Source organism: Branchiostoma belcheri, unplaced genomic scaffold (genome assembly GCF_001625305.1).
Source record: "Branchiostoma belcheri isolate BF01 breed outbred unplaced genomic scaffold, Haploidv18h27 scaffold17, whole genome shotgun sequence".
Lineage (NCBI taxonomy): Eukaryota > Metazoa > Chordata > Leptocardii > Amphioxiformes > Branchiostomatidae > Branchiostoma > Branchiostoma belcheri.
In genome coordinates, this window is record NW_017803157.1 from 2,986,824 (window position 1) to 3,004,938 (window position 18,115).

Sequence of the window (18,115 nt, forward strand, 5' to 3'; positions counted from 1 at the left end):
ACATGTATTGATGATTTGGCCTCACTTTTGGAATGAAGTAGAAAAAAAGTTAACCTATTTAGGCAGATGTGGCAGTAGGACACGTTAACAATATATGGGAATTTTCGTTCTGTGTATATACGTACCGGATAAGGTGAACTGTCTTTACAGCCACCAAAAGATCTGCTTGGAGATTAGGCAAATGTTTTTCTATTGTCCAAACAGTACCCGTGCAGTCGCAGCCTTTATACGGTTGGATTGATGCAGGGTATCACATAATAATCAATACAGATCACAACAATCAAATAATAATACACACATGATACACATATTTGTTCCATGGCAAGAGTCCCATGGCAGGGGTAATCACCACATGCAAACAAAGAGGGAGGTAAGAGATAAACATTAGCTCGGCCCAACCTGCGCGTGTACCTGTGCCCTTTGGTCCCATCAGATACCGTCGCACGTAACAAAGATGTCGCGCCTGTGTTTCCTGAGCGTGATTCTGGGGCTGGTGGGGCAAAGTCTTGGTGAGTACATGTCATAATCGACGCATAGATGTGGACAATATCAGATAGTCTTGTGTGTCTGTTAGTGACTTGATGTCGTCTAGAAAGCTTGATGTAGAACATTCGTAACGTTGATCAACACGCACAAGTTACTAGTATGTTCTCTTTTCGCTCAACTCCTATTCACACTGAACTTTACGTCAGAAAAGTTTTAGTTACGATGTGTATTCAAAACGCGTTGAAGTCGTTATTAAGCTGTGTCCGGTAGGCTGAATGCATTTTATGGCAAGAAATATACTTTCTTTTACTACTTATGATTTTGTAAGTAACCAACCATGGCGTTATGGTTGCCTCCATGAAGAGGTATCAAAGTTCAGATGGATGTTTTGAGCAAAGCTTGACAACAAGAACATGTAACTTGTTACGTATGGCAGAGTTACTCAGTCGTCGTGCTCTGATTTAAGATTCACTGTTATTCAAGTTAATAATAATAACCTTTATTGTACATTCATGCCCTATCGAGCTAAGTACAGGTCAACAGATGAAATAGGTAATATACATGTTTGTAGTATAAACAGCTCTAAAACTACTCTAATACAGGGGTTCGGCTTCTTCTCGTTTCTTTGTGATGTTGAAAATATAATTTGAGATGGGTTTGTATAGTACAGAATGATCAAAGCGCATAAGAAAGATAAATTTTTCAATATTAGGCAAGTGTTGGAAATATGGAAACGTACTAGTAATATATCTAAAAATATTTCTATCATCACTATATAAACTACAATCAGTAACAGGCTTCATCTTCTACTTTGTTTGAGCTACAAAATTGGCAAATCCTTTGCTCCAGAGGTGTGCGGTTGAGCCTTCCTCTTTCGATGCTGAGTTTATGACAGCTGATTCGTAGTTTGGTGATGGTGGTTCTTTGACCACCATCGTTAATGGACAGCCTTAATATATGTGCAGGGACTGTAAAAATTCCACATATTTTACGTGACCTTGTGTATGTGACATGCAAGTCGATTTTTGATAAAACTGGATTGAACTGATTTAGTCACGTTCTTAGAGACTTCCGATAACATCCTTTAGGAGTTGTTTCACACTTTGATTTAGGCTGAAACAAATCCCAGATCCTACACTTTGACGTTCAAAGCGTATTTAACGTGCACTTCGAGCATTTTCATATTATTCAAGCTGCTTGCCCGATCGGTTATATTACGCAGAGGCCCAGGGCACGTGCCTGAAGTTCTCTTCCAACAGCAAACCGTGATCCCATTGGAACTTTGGCGTTCAAGACATATTTTTCCAGATACTTGCCCGATCGGTTACGTAGAGGTCCAGGGCACGTGCCTGAAGTTCTCTTCCAACAGCAAACCGTGATCCTATTGGTACTTTGGCGTTCAAGACATATTGACCATTCGGGCACTTTTATATTTTTCCAGCGGCTTGCCCTGTTGGTTACATAGGAGCCCAGGGCACGTCCCTAAAGTTCTCTACCGACAGCAAACCGTGATCCTATTGGTACTTTGGCGTTTAAAACATAGTTACCATACGGTCAAGACATATTGACCATTCGGGCACTTTTATATTTTTCCAGCGGCCTGCCCTGCTGGTTACTTAGAGGCCCAGGGCACGTGCCTGAAGTTCTCTACCGACAGCAAAACGTACGAGGACGCCAGGGCGACATGCCAGGCAGACGGGGCTCGTCTCGTCGTGGTGAAGACGGCCGGACTGGACGCCTTCCTCGGGGACACCATCAAGAACAGTTACAACGGCGACACTTGGATCGGCCTGGACGATCTCAACAGCCCGACGGTAAGAGAACATAACTTGAATTCTTATCATGAAAGTTCATCTGTGTTAGAAGTAATCATAGTAAGGCCTTGAACTTTATTCCAACACACAATATAATTGTACAGGGATCAAATATTCAGCGACCACTGTCGCCTTCATCAGGATAATGAATGAAAAATCACTTCACAACGTGATCTCGCGAGAGTTACGGTTACAAACGCGTGACCTTATTCACGAGACTTAACTGATACGTGACGTGAGCAATTGATAAAAAATGCCAGGGAGTTTATATCGCCCACAATCTCTATTAAGTGAAGGCTGAATTACTCTAATATAACTTTAATTCTATGTAGAAGACTTAATGATATCGAGATTTTATGAACTTCTTTGTGTGTATGGACAAGAGAATTCCATGATTCACTTTTGTTGTGTTTCCTGTTTCCTGACCGACGCTAGAAAAACTGCCAACCTTAGCCTTTTTTGTGAACCCCTGCAAGGGACATAAATTTTTCGAGCTGATCAACCATTTCTATCTCCGTGATCTAACACCTGAGTGATGAAACGTTATACAATTGGTTTTCCAACATTGACATTGAAAATGTAAGTGTCCTTATGCAAGTTTTACTTTTATTAAACCGTATTGTATAAGCTGGATCACTAGAGATCACCAAAGTCTAGTATAAAAAAAAGAAAAGAAGATAATCCCTACCTACCCACCCTACTTTTTTCATGGTTGAAATAGGAATCACTTTTTCCTTAGCCTACGGGTCTTCATTAGGTCATACCAATTTAATTTGTTGTTTCTCGGATTTTTCCAGAAAAAATATGAAGCGACAGGGCGAAATAAAAAAAAAAACAGGCCAAGGCACCCTATGAAGGCCGGACATGTTACGATATGAGCCATGAAGTCAACATATCAGGCTGGTTTATAATCAAAACAATAGGTTTAACAACTAGGACGAAAAGGACTGTCTTCAACCGTTGTGGCCAAAATATGTCTTTCCTTGAGCATTTTGCAGTTGATTCAGAACCTCAAGTCTTGTTTTTTTGCAAATCAGAAAAAAATGGACATGGTGAATCCGAGAAACAACAAATTAAATCGGTGTGACCGTATGTTCTACAAAAAATTCTTTGATTTTTTTTATTTCAGCACCAGTTTGTCTGGAGTGACGGCAGCACTCTGACCGCCTCCGACTACAGTAACTGGGACGGCGTCCAGCCAGACAACCCGGACACCGAGCAGTGTGTGGAGATCCGGGTGGAGTACAGCTACAACTGGAACAACCACCTCTGCAGCGAGCTCAAGCACTACGTCTGCGAGAAAGGTGGGTGGAGTTTTGTTTGTATACGGTCCACTAAGACAGGGTCCTAACATGCCTCCTATCGGATTCTAGTGGCACTGCACCCTGTCTGTTAGGACAGGTTCCCAACATGCCTCCTAACGGGTTCTAGTGGTACTGCACCCTGTCCGTTAGGACAGGTTCCCAGGACGGGTTCTAGGACGGGTTCTAGTGTGGACGGTTTCCCAATATGCATCCTAACGGGTTCTAGTGGTACTGCACCCTGTCTGTTAGGACAGGTTCCCAAAATGCCTCCTAACGGGTTCTAGTGGTACTGCACCCTGTCCGTTAGGACAGGTTCCCAACATGCCTCCTAACGGGTTCTAGTGGTACTGCACCCTGTCTGTTAGGACAGGTTCCCAACATGCCTCCTAACGGGTTCTAGTGGTACTGCGCCCTGTCCGTCAGGACAGCTTCCCAACATGCTTCCTAACGGGTTCTAGTGGTACTGCACCCTGTCTGTTAGGACAGCTTCCCAACATGCCTCCTAACGGGTTCTAGTGGTACTGCACCCTGTCCGTTAAGACAGGTTCCCAACATGCCTCCTAACGGGTTCTAGTGGAAAATAACGGGCTCATCTTGGGACTTGTTTCTGCAGTTCTAAATACCTGAAGTATGAAATACCTAATCAAATGCCTATTTGAGGCAGTATGTGTCAATATCATAGAGACTGCCTCATTCAGAATATCTCCAGTTTTACCGCCATGAAATTGCATTGGATGCCTTTAACGTTTAGCCTGGTTACCAAACCTATTATAGCTCCCAAGTCCTACATCCTCTCCGCAAATCTATTCGAACCAGAACCTCTATTTGCGGAGAGGATGTAGGACTTGGGAGCTATAATAGGTTTGGTAACCAGGCTATTTAAAGTTTTGCTTGACTGTTGTTTTAGCGGTGCTTGACGACTGTGCGGGAGACAAGGACGAGTACAAGCTGTGTGTGGAGTCCGCCATCACCACGTGCGCCGCACAGCTCGGCATCTCCAGCCGCCACGACAACAGGGTCAGGAGGGCTCTGGAGGAGTACCGTAAGAATCCACACTGTTGTTGTTATTTTCATCACATACAAAAATAGAAGCTAAAGGATGCCTTCTATACTGTTATAAACCACACACGCACACACACACACACGCACGCACACACACACACACACACACACACACACACACAAACACAAACACACACACACAAACACACACACACACACAAACACACACACACGGACACACACACACACAAACTCGCTCATTCACTCAGTGGTTTAAAATCATCTTTACTGTATTCCCCAATATAATATTGCCCACATTATAGCAACTTTAAAATATCATCTAGCTAGGAATGTATACATAAAATTGAATTGCGACCTCTACAACATTAAAATATATACATGACAAAAGAGATAATGCATTAATTGTTTACGTTTACAACTCATTTAGGAGTTTTACTATATAGGGCAAGGGGCTCGTAGAGTACCGCCTCGTGCGTGCTAGGATAGGGTCGAATTAATTTTTTTGCCTTTTCGACCTCCCTGTTACTTCGCCTCTTGTCTGAGGGAGCCAGTGATGGTAGAGAGTTAACCTTACCTATTTACCCCACAGTTCCCCGCGAAGAGAGCAACAACCTGACCGCCGCCCTGACCGTGGCCGGGGTCGGCGTCCTGGCGGTCGTTGCCATGGGGGCGCTCTACGTCATCCAGAAGAAGCGCCTGGCCGCCTAGCCATCTCCGCGGAGACACTGCGGATAGACACCGACATGTCCGCGGAGTGCGACATTGTGTGTCAGTAGATTGTAATAGCATCGCCAGTGAATGATTGATAATAATGAATGAATGAAGACCTTTATTGCACATTTCTGCCACACTTGGCTAAGTACAGGTCACAACAAAACAAGATGAATGGACACGGTTAGCAGATACAAAATTAACTAACTATCGTTATATAAATTCAACTTCTCGATCATAATGTATGTCATCAAGCACATTCTATTCGGAAGATTTGACAAAAATTCTGAACCTCCGTTCCACTCAGGAACCTTAAGCTTGTCGTATAGACTTCAATTGATCTCTAAGCAGATCTTTCGTTTAAAAGTACGTAGCCAACCGTTAAGATCATAAAATTGACCAGACAGTTGGCCAATTTGATACTGTCTTGTCGTTTTTTTTACGGTTTGTCACCAAAATAAAGACCTGCTTGGAGATTGATTAAGTATTTATGATACAAGCAGAATATCTAAACTCTGATTGTGATGATGTATTTTACTCAATTTGAATAAATCAGCTAAACAATACCAAGGCAACCACTATCACTTCTTTTTCTTCAAAAATACACACTGGTAGACATATTTTTTATTATTGCGTCTTCGCCCGTTGTAGTTTTGGCAATGAATGAATGACTTTTATTGTAGCCTTGTGCCCTGGTGGGCTTAAGTACAGGTCGTCTTGCACAGGTATACACTCAAAATGGTCTATAGAATCTATAGTACATGTATATTAAGTACAGGTCGTCTTGCACAGGTATACACTCAAAATGGTCTATAGAATCTATAGTACATGTATATTAAGTACAGGTCGTCTTGCACAGGTATACACTCAAAATGGTCTATAGAATCTATAGTACATGTATATTAAGTACAGGTCGTCTTGCACAGGTATACACTCAAAATGGTCTATAGAATCTATAGTACATGTGTATTGAGAACTTGAGATATACAAGAAGTCAATTCCAAGAGTTCATTCCAGGACATTTCAAAACAATTAACACACAACATAAAGCACAACCATAAAACACATCTTCGTGATACAAGTATTAAATGAATGAATGAAAGAATGAATGAATGAATGAAAGAATGAATGAATGAATGAATGAATGAATGAATGAATGAATGAATGAATGAATGAATGAATGAATGAATGAATGAATGAATGAAATACCTTTATTGTACATTCATGCCACGACGGGCTAGGTACAGTATTAAATGTTCAAGGTACAGTAGCCCCGATTTGCATATAAATAGGACGGAACAAGTTTACGTTTTTCTAAGGAGGGTCGTTGGACTTCGGCTTCTCAGTTGAACTGTACTCCCAAACAGAACAAAGCTTCAGTTCTTCCGTGTATGTTTACCCATACCAGAGCATCCCTTTCCACCCCCCTTAAGAGAGGAATCTTACCCCCTACAGTGGCCCTGTAATTACGTCATTAATTGCCCTCTGACACACTAATAGGGGGCAGGGGCGGTCCTTACTACAAAGTAATTGGAGACCTAGACACTGAGAAAATCCTACACCGTGAGGTTACAGCCTCTGTCACACATTCACAAATTTGACCGAATGTCCCCCAACCCATGGTTTGAGGGGTAGCTATAGGTCGGGGCAAAGTCTGCAGGTGTGGGGTCGTTTAGGGTATTAAATGAAGATTTTATTTTATTGCTTTATTGCACGACAATTGCACATGGTACAATGTATGGCGAAGTACAAGAAAGTATTGAATAAGACCTAACATAGAATAAAAAAAATAATAAATCCTAATTACTCAAACAACAAGAAATGACAGAGCGTTCGTCCCAAGTTCGAATCCTGCCTTGCCACCGATCTTGTGCCCATGGGAAAGGCACTTGCACGAATTTCCTCACTTAACCCAAGTGAAAATGATCGTTTATACCTGTTGTCCGTGCGTTTGTCTGCGTTGGTGGCGGCATAAATAAGTTGAAAAGACTTGAGTGTGCCGTCACCATATCTTGTGATAAATGTTAGGCCATGTTGATTTGATTATATCGATGACATCCACGCGCGCATGAATTTTCGGCCGTTTCAAAAAAAAAAAAAGTTTTCAACCATGCTGTAAATCGTACAAAACAGTTGCAAAATGAGCAAAAATATACCGTAAGTTACCAAAAAAAACATACCAATGTCGTAGAATGCCAAAATCAAACAAAAGAAGACGAAATTGTAAAGAAATGAACTTGAAGACTAGGTTATTCGCCAAACCATATTCTGTCCCATTTGTTCAACCCTCATGACCACGTAGATTTCATAATGAAAACAACTTTTTTTTTTTGCAAAACTTTTTTTTATTCGCACGCGCGCATCAATTTTGGGGTTCCCGGAGGATGTCATCCATATAATCAAATCAACATGGCCTTAGAGTAGAAAAAAACTGCTGTTCGGAGAATTCGGCTATTATTTGGCTGCGTCAGCGTAATCTTACAAAATGATTCAAACATTCGGGGGTTGGTCGAGAGGTTCGACCATGTTTCAGTGGTAAGCAGAACAACTTCTAACCATTCGGGCGTGTTCAGGGGTTAGACCTGACTCAAATTTTCCTCAAATTCGTTTCGATCCGTATATAAAAGTAGGCGTGGCCTAAATCTGGTCAGCGTGCTCCCGAACGTCAACCGAACCGTGTGGGGTCGGCTGGACTTCGGAACGAAGGTCGTGTGGCAGGGGATGACTGGTACCCATAACAGTGACTGGCTTTTGGCATCCCTTTGAGCAAACCTCATTGCCCTGAGCAAACTTTCTGGTCAACGCAAATGTGGATCACCAAGGCATGCGTTTTATGTTCATGTCATCGTGGTTTGCAAAAGTCCATGAAATAAAGATAAACTTCCTACCGGTGGGCGCTGCTCGCTTAGCCTCCAGTGCAGACTTCGAAAGGGCTGAGGGTAGAACGATCGGGGGTTGCTTTGGGGGGGGGGGGCGAATGATCAAATTAGCCACCCGAGTTATCATTCCCCCATGATCTAATTGGCCACTTAAGTTGCCTTTTGCCCCACCATTTACCACTGTGCGGGAACTGAACTGTTACTCGGGTAGCCAATTTGATTGTCCCCTGACCCTGAGAAAAGATCGCAAGAGGTGTAACTCCCTAGCCTCCAAAACATAACTTCCTCTGCCTCATGAAAAAACAAAAACCATGTAAAACTAGAAAGGTAACATTTGCAAAGCAAATGCATAATGTTTACCTTCGCATATGGTCTGCTCTGTTAATTCTTACTCAAACACATGCATATATAGATGGATATATAGATGGTCTAACAGGAGTCTAAATCCTTTCTAAAACCATGTAAAACTAGAAAGGTAACATTTGCAAAGCAAATGCATAATGTTTACCTTCGCATATGGTCTGCTCTGTTAATTCTTACTCAAACACATGCATATATAGATGGATATATAGATGGTCTAACAGGAGTCTAAATCCTTTCTGCTATAAAATTGCAACATGATGTAACCCAACACTAATTACCATGGTGACAGACAGTCATTGCCATTATTGGTTAGGAGAAAAAGAGGAAATAGAGCAAAACGATGTTTCCCTCCGGTAAACATAAAAAGTTGCGTATCAGCGCCCTCCCCTAAAAACAAAAACGCCTCCGCTCAAAGAAGTCTGCGAAAGAGGCTAGCGTACGCACGTAGCACGACGTTCTGCGTAGGCGATCTAACCTTTGCTTTTGTATACTTGGTTCTATAAATATGTTCATCCTGCCCTGCACGTGATTTAATTTATACATCGATAAATCTAAGGCTGACAGCTCAAAAAATATTCCCCTTGAAAAAGTGCTCACCAATATGGCGTTTATGCTCCTGTCTGTTTTGGTGCTGGCTTTGGCTGACTGTAGTCTGGGTAAGAACACCTCAATACACCTTTATCCTTGGCTAAAAATATATATATTTTATATTGCAGTATTTACTATCTCGTGTTGTGTTGTCACAGTGTTTCCAAAATTCACAGCTAATGCTATGTTAATATCCAATTGCGTATAGGGTAAGAAAGAATGTTTTTCAGGTTGACCTTCGTACTTCCAGCTAGCTGTTGATTGTTTAGAATCAACTTTTAACTCACTGATTTTCAGTAAAGGTAAGGTTTTGTCGTATACCTATGCCAGGAACATTTCCACGGTCAATTGTTAAGATACTGTCACATATTCACGACCTTCCCCCGAATTTTTCCCGAACACCAGCCGACCATGTTCGACTGACGTTCGGGAGCAGCTTTTCCAGATTTAAGCCACGCCCACCTTTCTATACGGATCGAAACGTATTTGATTCAAATTTGTTCCCCAAACACGCCCAAACACTGCTGACTTACTCCCGAATAGTTAGCTGGTGGTCTGCTGACTTGCAGCCAAAGAGCCAACCAAACATCCCGACCAAGGCACGAATGTTTTGAACATTTTGAAACATTCAGCTGGCGCAGCCGAACAATAGCCGACTTCGCTGAACGCCAGCCGACTTGGCGCCAACCTACTCCTAACCACGGTGCGTTTGGCTAGTGTTCGGGGGGCCAAATTCGTGAATGTGAGACAGATGCTTTTAGTCTAATAGCCATCTGATAACAACCCTCCTCAGTAATGTGTTCTTCCGTCTGTTTGCAGCTGCTCTCGACAACAAGGGTACTGAGTTCATCCTGACATTTCCGGAAAACCTCCAGAGACAACAACACGACCCAAGACTGTTCTTCTCCTGCCCGCATCCGAGCGGGGCCGAAGTCACCGTCACTCTTCCGTCTAGCGGCCATCACGAGAGAGTTCGGGTGAGGCATGGGCAAGTAAGTACTCCGTTTTGTTTGTAAGGCCACAGCAAGTAATTTTTATGGATGACATCAGCGCACGCATTAATTTTCGCCTGATATTGGGGAAAAAAAGAAATTTTGTTGCCCTCTGACAGTGGTCAACATGCCGAAAATGGGCAAAGATGTCTGTTACCATGCCGGAACGTAAATGGCAGATAACTATGAAGACAAGAGACAACAAAAGACTCTGATTTAATGTTTTGTTTTTTACTTTGATGCAGTGATATGCGATACTGACTGTGTATATGTGATATTCTCACTGAATCAAAACCATTTGTACAATTATTGAGTCAAAAAATTTTCCGCCCGGGTGTGGCTCTCCCAAACACGGGACCTCCATTTAACGTCCCTAACCGAAGATTTATTTCTGCAACTTTACTGGCAGGTGAAGAAGGTAGAACTGGACCGTGTGGAGGTAGAACTCCGAGGCAGCCAAAAGAGTGACGACTACAGGGCCGTTCACATCACGTCCGATGTGGAGATCGTGGTGTACGGAGTGTTCGCCGAGAGAGCTTCATCTGACGCCTACCTGGCCCTCCCCACCGACGGCCTTGGGACGGAGTACTTCGTCTCTTGTTCAAGCATCGTACGCAACTACAATAGTGAAGGTTTCCTGGACATACCCTCAGGTGAGCTGTCAGAAATGTTGTGTGCTGTTTTTGTTGTTTTTTGTTGTGGTTCAAACAAACTTCAAGTGTCAACATGCTGTACATGTAATGATACTATCATGAAAGTTCATCTGTGTCGGTACACAGTATACATGTTTAAGCCTAAAACTTTTGATCCAACACAAAAAATTCTCTCTCCTAGAGCTTTCGACCAGTCACTCTGGTCTTCATCAGTATTTCTTGAGAGGGGTGAAGGAAGCCATATACATCAGGGCCCATCACCCTTCATTGAACCATGACGGGGGCCGAAATCGTCTACCAGATACCTTTGACCCAGTGTTGACGTCACACCTCAAAGAAGCCACGTGACAAGCTTCACTGGGTCAGTCTACTGAGGAAGACCAGAGTGACTGGTCGAAAGCTCTAGATGAGAGAATTTTTTGTGTTGGATCAAAAGTTTTAACTTTAAACATGCTGTAATGATGTAATGCTATTTTTGTGCAGAGTTCGGAGTGGCCGGTGTCCATGACGGGACGACCGTCACCATTGTCCCCAGCCAAGCCGTGACGTTTGACGGACAAAACTACGCCGCAGGACAGGAGTTCTCCGTGCGACTGGACCGGTTTGAGACACTTCAGGTTGGAACCATGCTCGGACTTCGTTACAGTCACGAAAATGTGGTCTTCTCCTACATGAAATTCATGACAAGAAATAAGAGAACTGTAGTTAACCGTTATTTCGTTTACTATGATTTTGTTTCTATAGGTATATTTGAATTTAATCCATCTATCGACGTTGTAAAATTTATTATTTTTACCGAAGGAAAACATATTGTTTTTACTCAATTTCCTCTTCCTCTTCTTTTTCTCCAAACACTAACCTCTGACCTGGCCAATGACATGATTTGTTGATGTCTGTCACCATGGTGACTGGTGTTGGGTTACATAATGTTGCAACAATATTATGGGATGGCATGGTCTGCTCTGCTCCTGTCACCGTAATACTAGTAGTACATGTATTGTGGATATGTTTGAGTAAAAATTAACAGGGCAGACCATGTCCGAAGGTAAACATTATGCATTTGCTTTGCTTTGCTTTACTTCTCTAGTTTGTATATCAATTCTGTCTACCTTACTTAAACTATCCAAAACAAATACTTCGTTGAAAATGTGGGGCAGTATGTTTTCCATGTGCAAGGCTTACATACATGTACATGTAGGAAAAAACAATCCCCACAGACATAGTTTTAGACATTGTTACCATGTCCTTGTTACTTGCAGAACTAGGGCACGAACTTGCAATAAACGGATCTTATATCTGCTATATTTGCAGGTCCAGGCTAGTGAGGACCTGACCGGCTCAAAGATCACGGCAACCCACCCAGTGGCCGTATTAAGCGGGAACTTGTTCGCCTTCTGCCGGCCTATGGACGAGACACAGAGGGGGACAGGAGACCACATCGTGGAGATGATCCCGCCCGTGGACACCTGGGGGAAGGAGTTCGTCACCGTGCCGCTTGCGATGCACACAGGCGGCGACCTCTTCCGAGTAGTTGCTGCCAGAGACAACACACAGGTTTGTGTGTGTATTAAACTATAGTCAAAAGCGAAGGCAGTTCTTATAGCTGTTGTCAATTTTATGGTCCTCAAGGACGTCTAGATATTACCTCCATTTAGTGATACATACCTATGTAAACCCAATTTTAGGTTCAGGTCCGGATTCAAGTCCAGAGGTTTAGGTTCAGTTCCGGACTTGTAAGTCCGGACCTAAACCCATGGCATATACAAAATTGCATGTTGGCAACCTTGCAATGTTGTCTGGGTGAAACTTTGGCCACATAACATGGAGGCTGGTACTTGTCGATGCCCGATGGCAATGTTTCCTTTGTTTTGAAGCAAAGATTTTACAATCTACGGAAGGTTTTAGGTGGTTTGGAAAGAAAAGGGGTATGTGATATGGTCTTTAATGGTAATAAGTCCGGACTTGGTTCTTGACTTTTAGTTTTTTTTGGACTTGAACCTAAACATTCTTACAAGTCCGGATCCAAGTCCAGTGAACCGGTATGCAGCACTACCTCCATTTCACTAATCTGCTAGTATCCAGTCTATCGTGGTTGGGGCAGGCTGTCTTCCGGGCTCTAATAGTTTTCCCCCGTCAAACTCAGCAGGCCGCCCGAGTTTTAGACTTGCAGGAGCTTTGCTGATAGAGTTTTGTACGCCAGGAGCTGATTAGCTCCACCACATCGAACTCCAGGGGAACCTAGCTGAGTTGGGCGACCAAGAGCTTTTGGGGGTCCCGCAAGCCCTCTTCTGTAGAGCGTAATCGGCCGTTTTAATTCTACGTAAAGCGTAGACGGATCGCTCTAATTCAACGTAGAGCGTAATTGGCGCATTTTGCGTAGAGCGTATTCGCCGTTTTAATTCTACGTAATGCGTTGTGGCCACTTGGAATTTATCGTAAAGCGTAATCGAGAGGTTTCCGGATTCCGAGCGTAGAGCGTTGTCGGGACCCCCCCTCCCCCTCGCAGGCCCCCCTTTTGTAGCCCCGAAAAGAACCCGCCCCACCCACGATGGACTGGGCACCAGGCTGCAGCAATTTCATTTGTTCAGACTCTATTTGTTGATAATAATCTGTACTTTTCTGTTTTGATCTATTTTTAAAGGTCAACGTCACCAATGAGAACACGACGACCCTGAACGCTGGGGAATTCTGGGAAATTGACGTTCCATCGGACGAGTACAGACACGTGACCTCCAGTGAGCCTGTCTTGTTGGTGCAGTACAGGTAGGTGCAGGTAGTGAAATCCCAAATATTCTATGTTCTACCAACCCTATGAAATTATTTTCCGGAATAACTGTAGCTTTCCTTAATTCTAAATGTACTGCGTACAACTATGGAACAATCATAGCGCAGGTGTGTTACAGAGGCTGCGGGTTGCTTACCACGATGCTTTCAAAATCATTATGTCTCAGCCTCGCTCCACTAGTAACAGCTTGTTCTTTGCCCAGTTGGGTGTCGACACCTTCGACGCCAGGAGGCGAAAGCTGACGCGCTCTTTTGCGGCTCGCCTCCTGGCGTCGGGTAACAGCATCATCAGTTTGCTCTTACGCTCTGATGCCTTCCCAAGAAGTCAGTTCTGGCGTCGGTACTGCCAGTTGGTAAGCAGACCTTAAATAGGCCCCGTTTCTTATATCCTACACATTGTATTTTTAAATTTATGTATTTTGTGTTGTCTATGTTGTCTATGGGCTTTGCCTGAATCAAACAATAAATAAATTCCTAACCAGTAAGACCGGTGCTGCTGACCGCACGGATACTGACCCGTTCATGATGATCATCCCGCCCGTGGCCCAGTTCCAGTCAGAGTACACCTTTGCTACGGTGGAGCTGGTGCTAACGACCGCTGTCCCTGGATCCAGAAGCACTCATCACATCAACCTGGTTGTAAGGTAACAACATAGAATTATGCTGAAGTCACATTTACTTTGTATATTTTTGTGTTAGTACTTAAAACATGTTTGTAATTGTTAGTTTTAATGTTAAAATTGTATCTGTTATTTTTAAGTATGTCAATGTATAATGATATGGATTTTATTGAGTAACTAGTAATTTTAGTGTGTTATGCCAGATATGTCAAAATCAAAATTGTACAGCAAGATACAATTTAGCTGATGGCTACAAGGTTTTGTTTTTACAAATAAACCATTTGATTGATTGATTGATTGATTGATTGAAGTCATATTTCCAAGCTTAAGCCGGGGTCCTACCAGGCTGTTTATACTTGAACGAAAAATAAACAAAGAATCGGACAATTTACGTGAACGAAAAATTAAAGATATACACCACTAGTACTCATGGTTAGTTTTTTCAACTTTTTTTTGTGTTTTGCAAAATTGTTCAGCAGAACATCAGCCAACCGATCGTGGGTAAGTCAGTATTGTTAATATACAGGGAAATGTTCGGGAATCACATTTAACTCAAATTCGTTTCGTATAGAAGGGTAGGTGTGGCCTAAATCTGGTCAAACTTGGGGCAAGGTCGGGGAAAGGTCCCGAATGTATGACAGGGGCTTTAAATAGAAGGTGATAAATATTGTAAGCAGCGGTAATTTGAGAAATTAATTTTTCATTTATTTTATGACGATTTACCACATTTGTGGAAGGATTGACATAACAGGTGACTATCACCTCTTCAAAGATGTCAACCCCGAGACCAGACTGTAAGGTTTGAACCACTCACACCGGGAAGGTCCCCTACTCTTTTCGATAAGTGCGGTGGGTTCTTTAACGTGCGTGGGGTGTGGCTGTCCCAAACACGGGACCTCCATTGAACGTCCTATCCGAGGGACGTCCCTAGCCGAAGCTAGGTACTCATTTTCACCTGAGTGAAGTGAGGAAAGTCGTGTAAAGTGCCTTTCCCAAGGGCACAAGATCGGTGACATGGGCAGGGTTCGAACCCACGACCTCTCGGGTGTGAGCCGAACGCGCTACCGACTGCGCCACACGACCCCACGTTAATGGTGTCGGCATCTGCACAGGTCGGCTGACAAAGGTGGTCTCCTATTGGACGGACAACGGTTGCCTAGCGACACCGTCTGGCATGACGTACCTGGGACCGACTACGCCGCCGCACAGATGACTATTTCTGCAGAGACCCACACAGTTCGCCACCTTTCACCCATCTCCACCATTGGTCTGTTCAGGTGAGAATATGCATAGTTTTGCAACACATCGGTTTACGTATTGTCATGAATGCTTAAACTTTTACATTAGGGCCATGTTGATTTGATTATATGGATGACATCATCTGGGAACGCCAAAACTGATGCGAGTGTGCGAATAAAACGAATGTTTGGCCTTTATCATGAAATCTAGATCAGGTTTCGCTATTTCGTCATTACACCCAACTAGCCTCTACCAGACTTCGGAGAGGTTAGGGTAAACTGTTCTCTTAGCACGGACCAACTCCCCTGCCATATGATCTGTTTGTTCGGCCAATTTCTAGATCTACTCTTTCCAGCCGCTTCCTATTTAAAGTCTGATAGAGGCTAACACCCCGTTCAATGTCATCTATGGTCTGTAAACCTGAAGTTGTATGTTAGCTATCCCTGGTGAAAAAGACATGTATGGTACACTATATCATCATTCGATATTGACTCACTGTTGCCGAGGGAGTTTTTGCCACGGAGAGAAGGTTTCGCGCTCCAACCTTCTCTCCGTGGCAAAAACTCCCTCGGCAGCAAATCGTCCCTCGCGGCCGCATATTACTCGCGTCGCTCAGAGAAAAAAATAACGCCGACGCCCAACAAGACTGCGAAGGAGGCTACCACCCACCTACGTAAAATTGAAATAGATGGAAAAACTGTAACAACTAGGAAGAAAAGTACTTTCCTCAACTGTTGGGGGCAAAACATGAGCATATTTGAGTTTATTTAATATATATATACCCTCCCCATTCCCAGTTATGGCTTTGTAAAACCGGAGTCGTACAGCTATCCCTGGTGAAAAAGACATGTATGGTATGCTATATCATCATTCGATATTGACTCAGGCGTTCCTTCCACCCACCTACCCTTACCCTGGATGCCAAACTAGTATCGGGCCGTTAGCCGTTTTCCCTCGGCAGCCGAGAGCCTCTCGCCCGCCTGCCTAAATTACCGCTACGGGGGAGTTGAGCCCGAGGGGTTTGTCCGGCCCTAGGCCAGCCAAACTCCCCCGGGCTAGACCCCCGTAGCGGTAATTTACACCAGCGGCTCTTGCGGCCGGGAAAACGAGTTCTGGATTCCAGAATAACCCGAGTACCCTCCCCATCCGCAGTTATGGCTTTGTAAAACCGGAGTCGTACGGCTACCCCGGCGGGCTCCGGCTGGCCCGGATCGCCGCCTCCTGCAGCGCCACCGCCCCCGTCCCCGGAGACCGGCAGGACAACGACTGTGACGGGCGGGTGGACGAAGAGCTGCTGAACGGCAGGGATGATGACGGCGACGGGCTGGTCGACGAAGATCTGGCCGCCAGTGAGTGGCCTCTTATTCTTATTCAGGCCATGTTGATTTGATTATATGGATGACATCCTCCGGGAGCCCCAAAACTGATGCGCGCGTGCGAATAAAAAAAAAGTTTGGCAAAAAAAAAGTTCTTTTCATTATGAAATCTACGTGGTCATGAGGGTTGAGCAAATGGCACAGAATATGGTTTGGCGAATAATCTAGTCTTCAAGTTCATTTCTTTACAATTTCGTCTCTTTTCGTTTGATTTTGGCATTCTACGACATTGGTATAGTTTTTATTAATTTTTTTGTAACTTATGGTATATTTTTGCTCATTTTGCAACTGTTTTGTACGATTTACAGTATGGTTGAAAACTTTTTTGGAAACGGCCGAAAATTCATGCGCGCGCGGATGTCATCCATATAATCAAATCAACATGGCCTCAGGGACGCCCGAGTGGCGAGTTTTGCTATATTTGCAGCAGTCTTTGATTTTTTTTCTAAGAAATATGACCGTCACCTTCACAGAAGGAAACATATTGTTTTTGCTCAGCTTTTTCTCCCTCTTTTTCTTCTCCAAACAAATAAAGTCAATGATCTGGACCAGACGTCTGTTACCATGGTAACTGGTGCTGAAGCAGACACTCTGTGGTGTTGGGTTACATAGTTTGTACCAGCATAGGGTTGGGGCGTCTGGCCACCATACATATGAATATGAATATGTTTGAATATGCAGATCAGTAGTTTATTGGGCTAGACCATGTGAAGGTAAACATTATGCAGTTATACGCCAAAAAACAGTTACTCAAACAACTGGATATGGATTTTCCAAAATCATATCCAGTTGTTTGAGTAACTGCTTTTTGGCGTATAACTGCATAATACAAAACTGCGTATTGTATTACCTGGATGTCTAACCTTCATCAACGTATTATGCAGTTATGCATGTTAAATTCCTAGTCTATTCCTAGTTAAATTCCTAGTTAAATTGAAGTCACGTCGTGTTTCTATGAGGACGCTCTGAATCACCATCGTCTAAATCTTCCTTCCTCTGTAGGTAACTGCGCTGACCACAGGGACCGGTACAGGGAGTGCTTGGTGCAGCGCTGTAGGAGCCTGGCCCCTTAAACACCCGTCAAACATAGCCGAATCTACAGAACGCTTGCCGACCCACCACCTCCTCTTCCCTAATCTCCAAGCAGGTCTTTTGGTGGGGGTAGGACAGTATCAAATTGGCCAGTCTGTAACCATTCCCCCACCCACACAGACTGGCCAATTTGATACTGTCTTACCCCCACCAAAAGATCTGCTTGGAGATTACCTCTTCCCAACCATGGT

The 18,115-nt window shown here is 43.6% G+C and overlaps 2 protein-coding genes across 2 annotated transcripts; both read left to right on the forward strand.

Annotated features, from left to right (window-relative positions):
* The first annotated feature begins 404 nt into the window (after nucleotides 1-404).
* Nucleotides 405-5,914, forward strand: LOC109466778 (CD209 antigen-like protein E). The gene is made up of 5 exons (XM_019764605.1): nucleotides 405-509; nucleotides 2,083-2,300; nucleotides 3,430-3,604; nucleotides 4,512-4,646; nucleotides 5,217-5,914. The coding sequence occupies exons 1-5, from the start codon at nucleotides 455-457 to the stop codon at nucleotides 5,333-5,335; spliced, it is 702 nt and encodes a 233-aa protein (XP_019620164.1). The 5' UTR covers nucleotides 405-454; the 3' UTR covers nucleotides 5,336-5,914.
* A 3,237-nt stretch (nucleotides 5,915-9,151) lies between these two features.
* Nucleotides 9,152-17,905, forward strand: LOC109466613 (IgGFc-binding protein-like). Its single transcript, XM_019764344.1, has 10 exons — nucleotides 9,152-9,236; nucleotides 9,988-10,160; nucleotides 10,570-10,813; nucleotides 11,297-11,430; nucleotides 12,125-12,367; nucleotides 13,455-13,576; nucleotides 14,080-14,241; nucleotides 15,330-15,494; nucleotides 16,609-16,805; nucleotides 17,835-17,905. Exons 1-10 carry the CDS (start codon nucleotides 9,182-9,184, stop codon nucleotides 17,903-17,905), a joined length of 1,566 nt encoding a protein of 521 aa, XP_019619903.1. The 5' UTR covers nucleotides 9,152-9,181.
* Nucleotides 17,906-18,115: the final 210 nt, after the last annotated feature.

Bases quoted from the DNA above. Each gene is read 5' to 3' on its own strand.
- LOC109466778 (XM_019764605.1), top strand. From the start codon at position 455: ATGTCGCGCCTGTGTTTCCTGAGCGTGATTCTGGGGCTGGTGGGGCAA. The intron at 510-2,082 runs GTGAGTACATGT...ATATTTTTCCAG, and splicing joins GCTGGTGGGGCAAAGTCTTG to CGGCCTGCCCTGCTGGTTAC. The intron at 4,647-5,216 runs GTAAGAATCCAC...TTTACCCCACAG, and splicing joins GAGGGCTCTGGAGGAGTACC to TTCCCCGCGAAGAGAGCAAC.
- LOC109466613 (XM_019764344.1), top strand. From the start codon at position 9,182: ATGGCGTTTATGCTCCTGTCTGTTTTGGTGCTGGCTTTGGCTGACTGT. The intron at 10,161-10,569 runs GTAAGTACTCCG...CTTTACTGGCAG, and splicing joins TTCGGGTGAGGCATGGGCAA to GTGAAGAAGGTAGAACTGGA. The intron at 11,431-12,124 runs GTTGGAACCATG...CTATATTTGCAG, and splicing joins ACCGGTTTGAGACACTTCAG to GTCCAGGCTAGTGAGGACCT.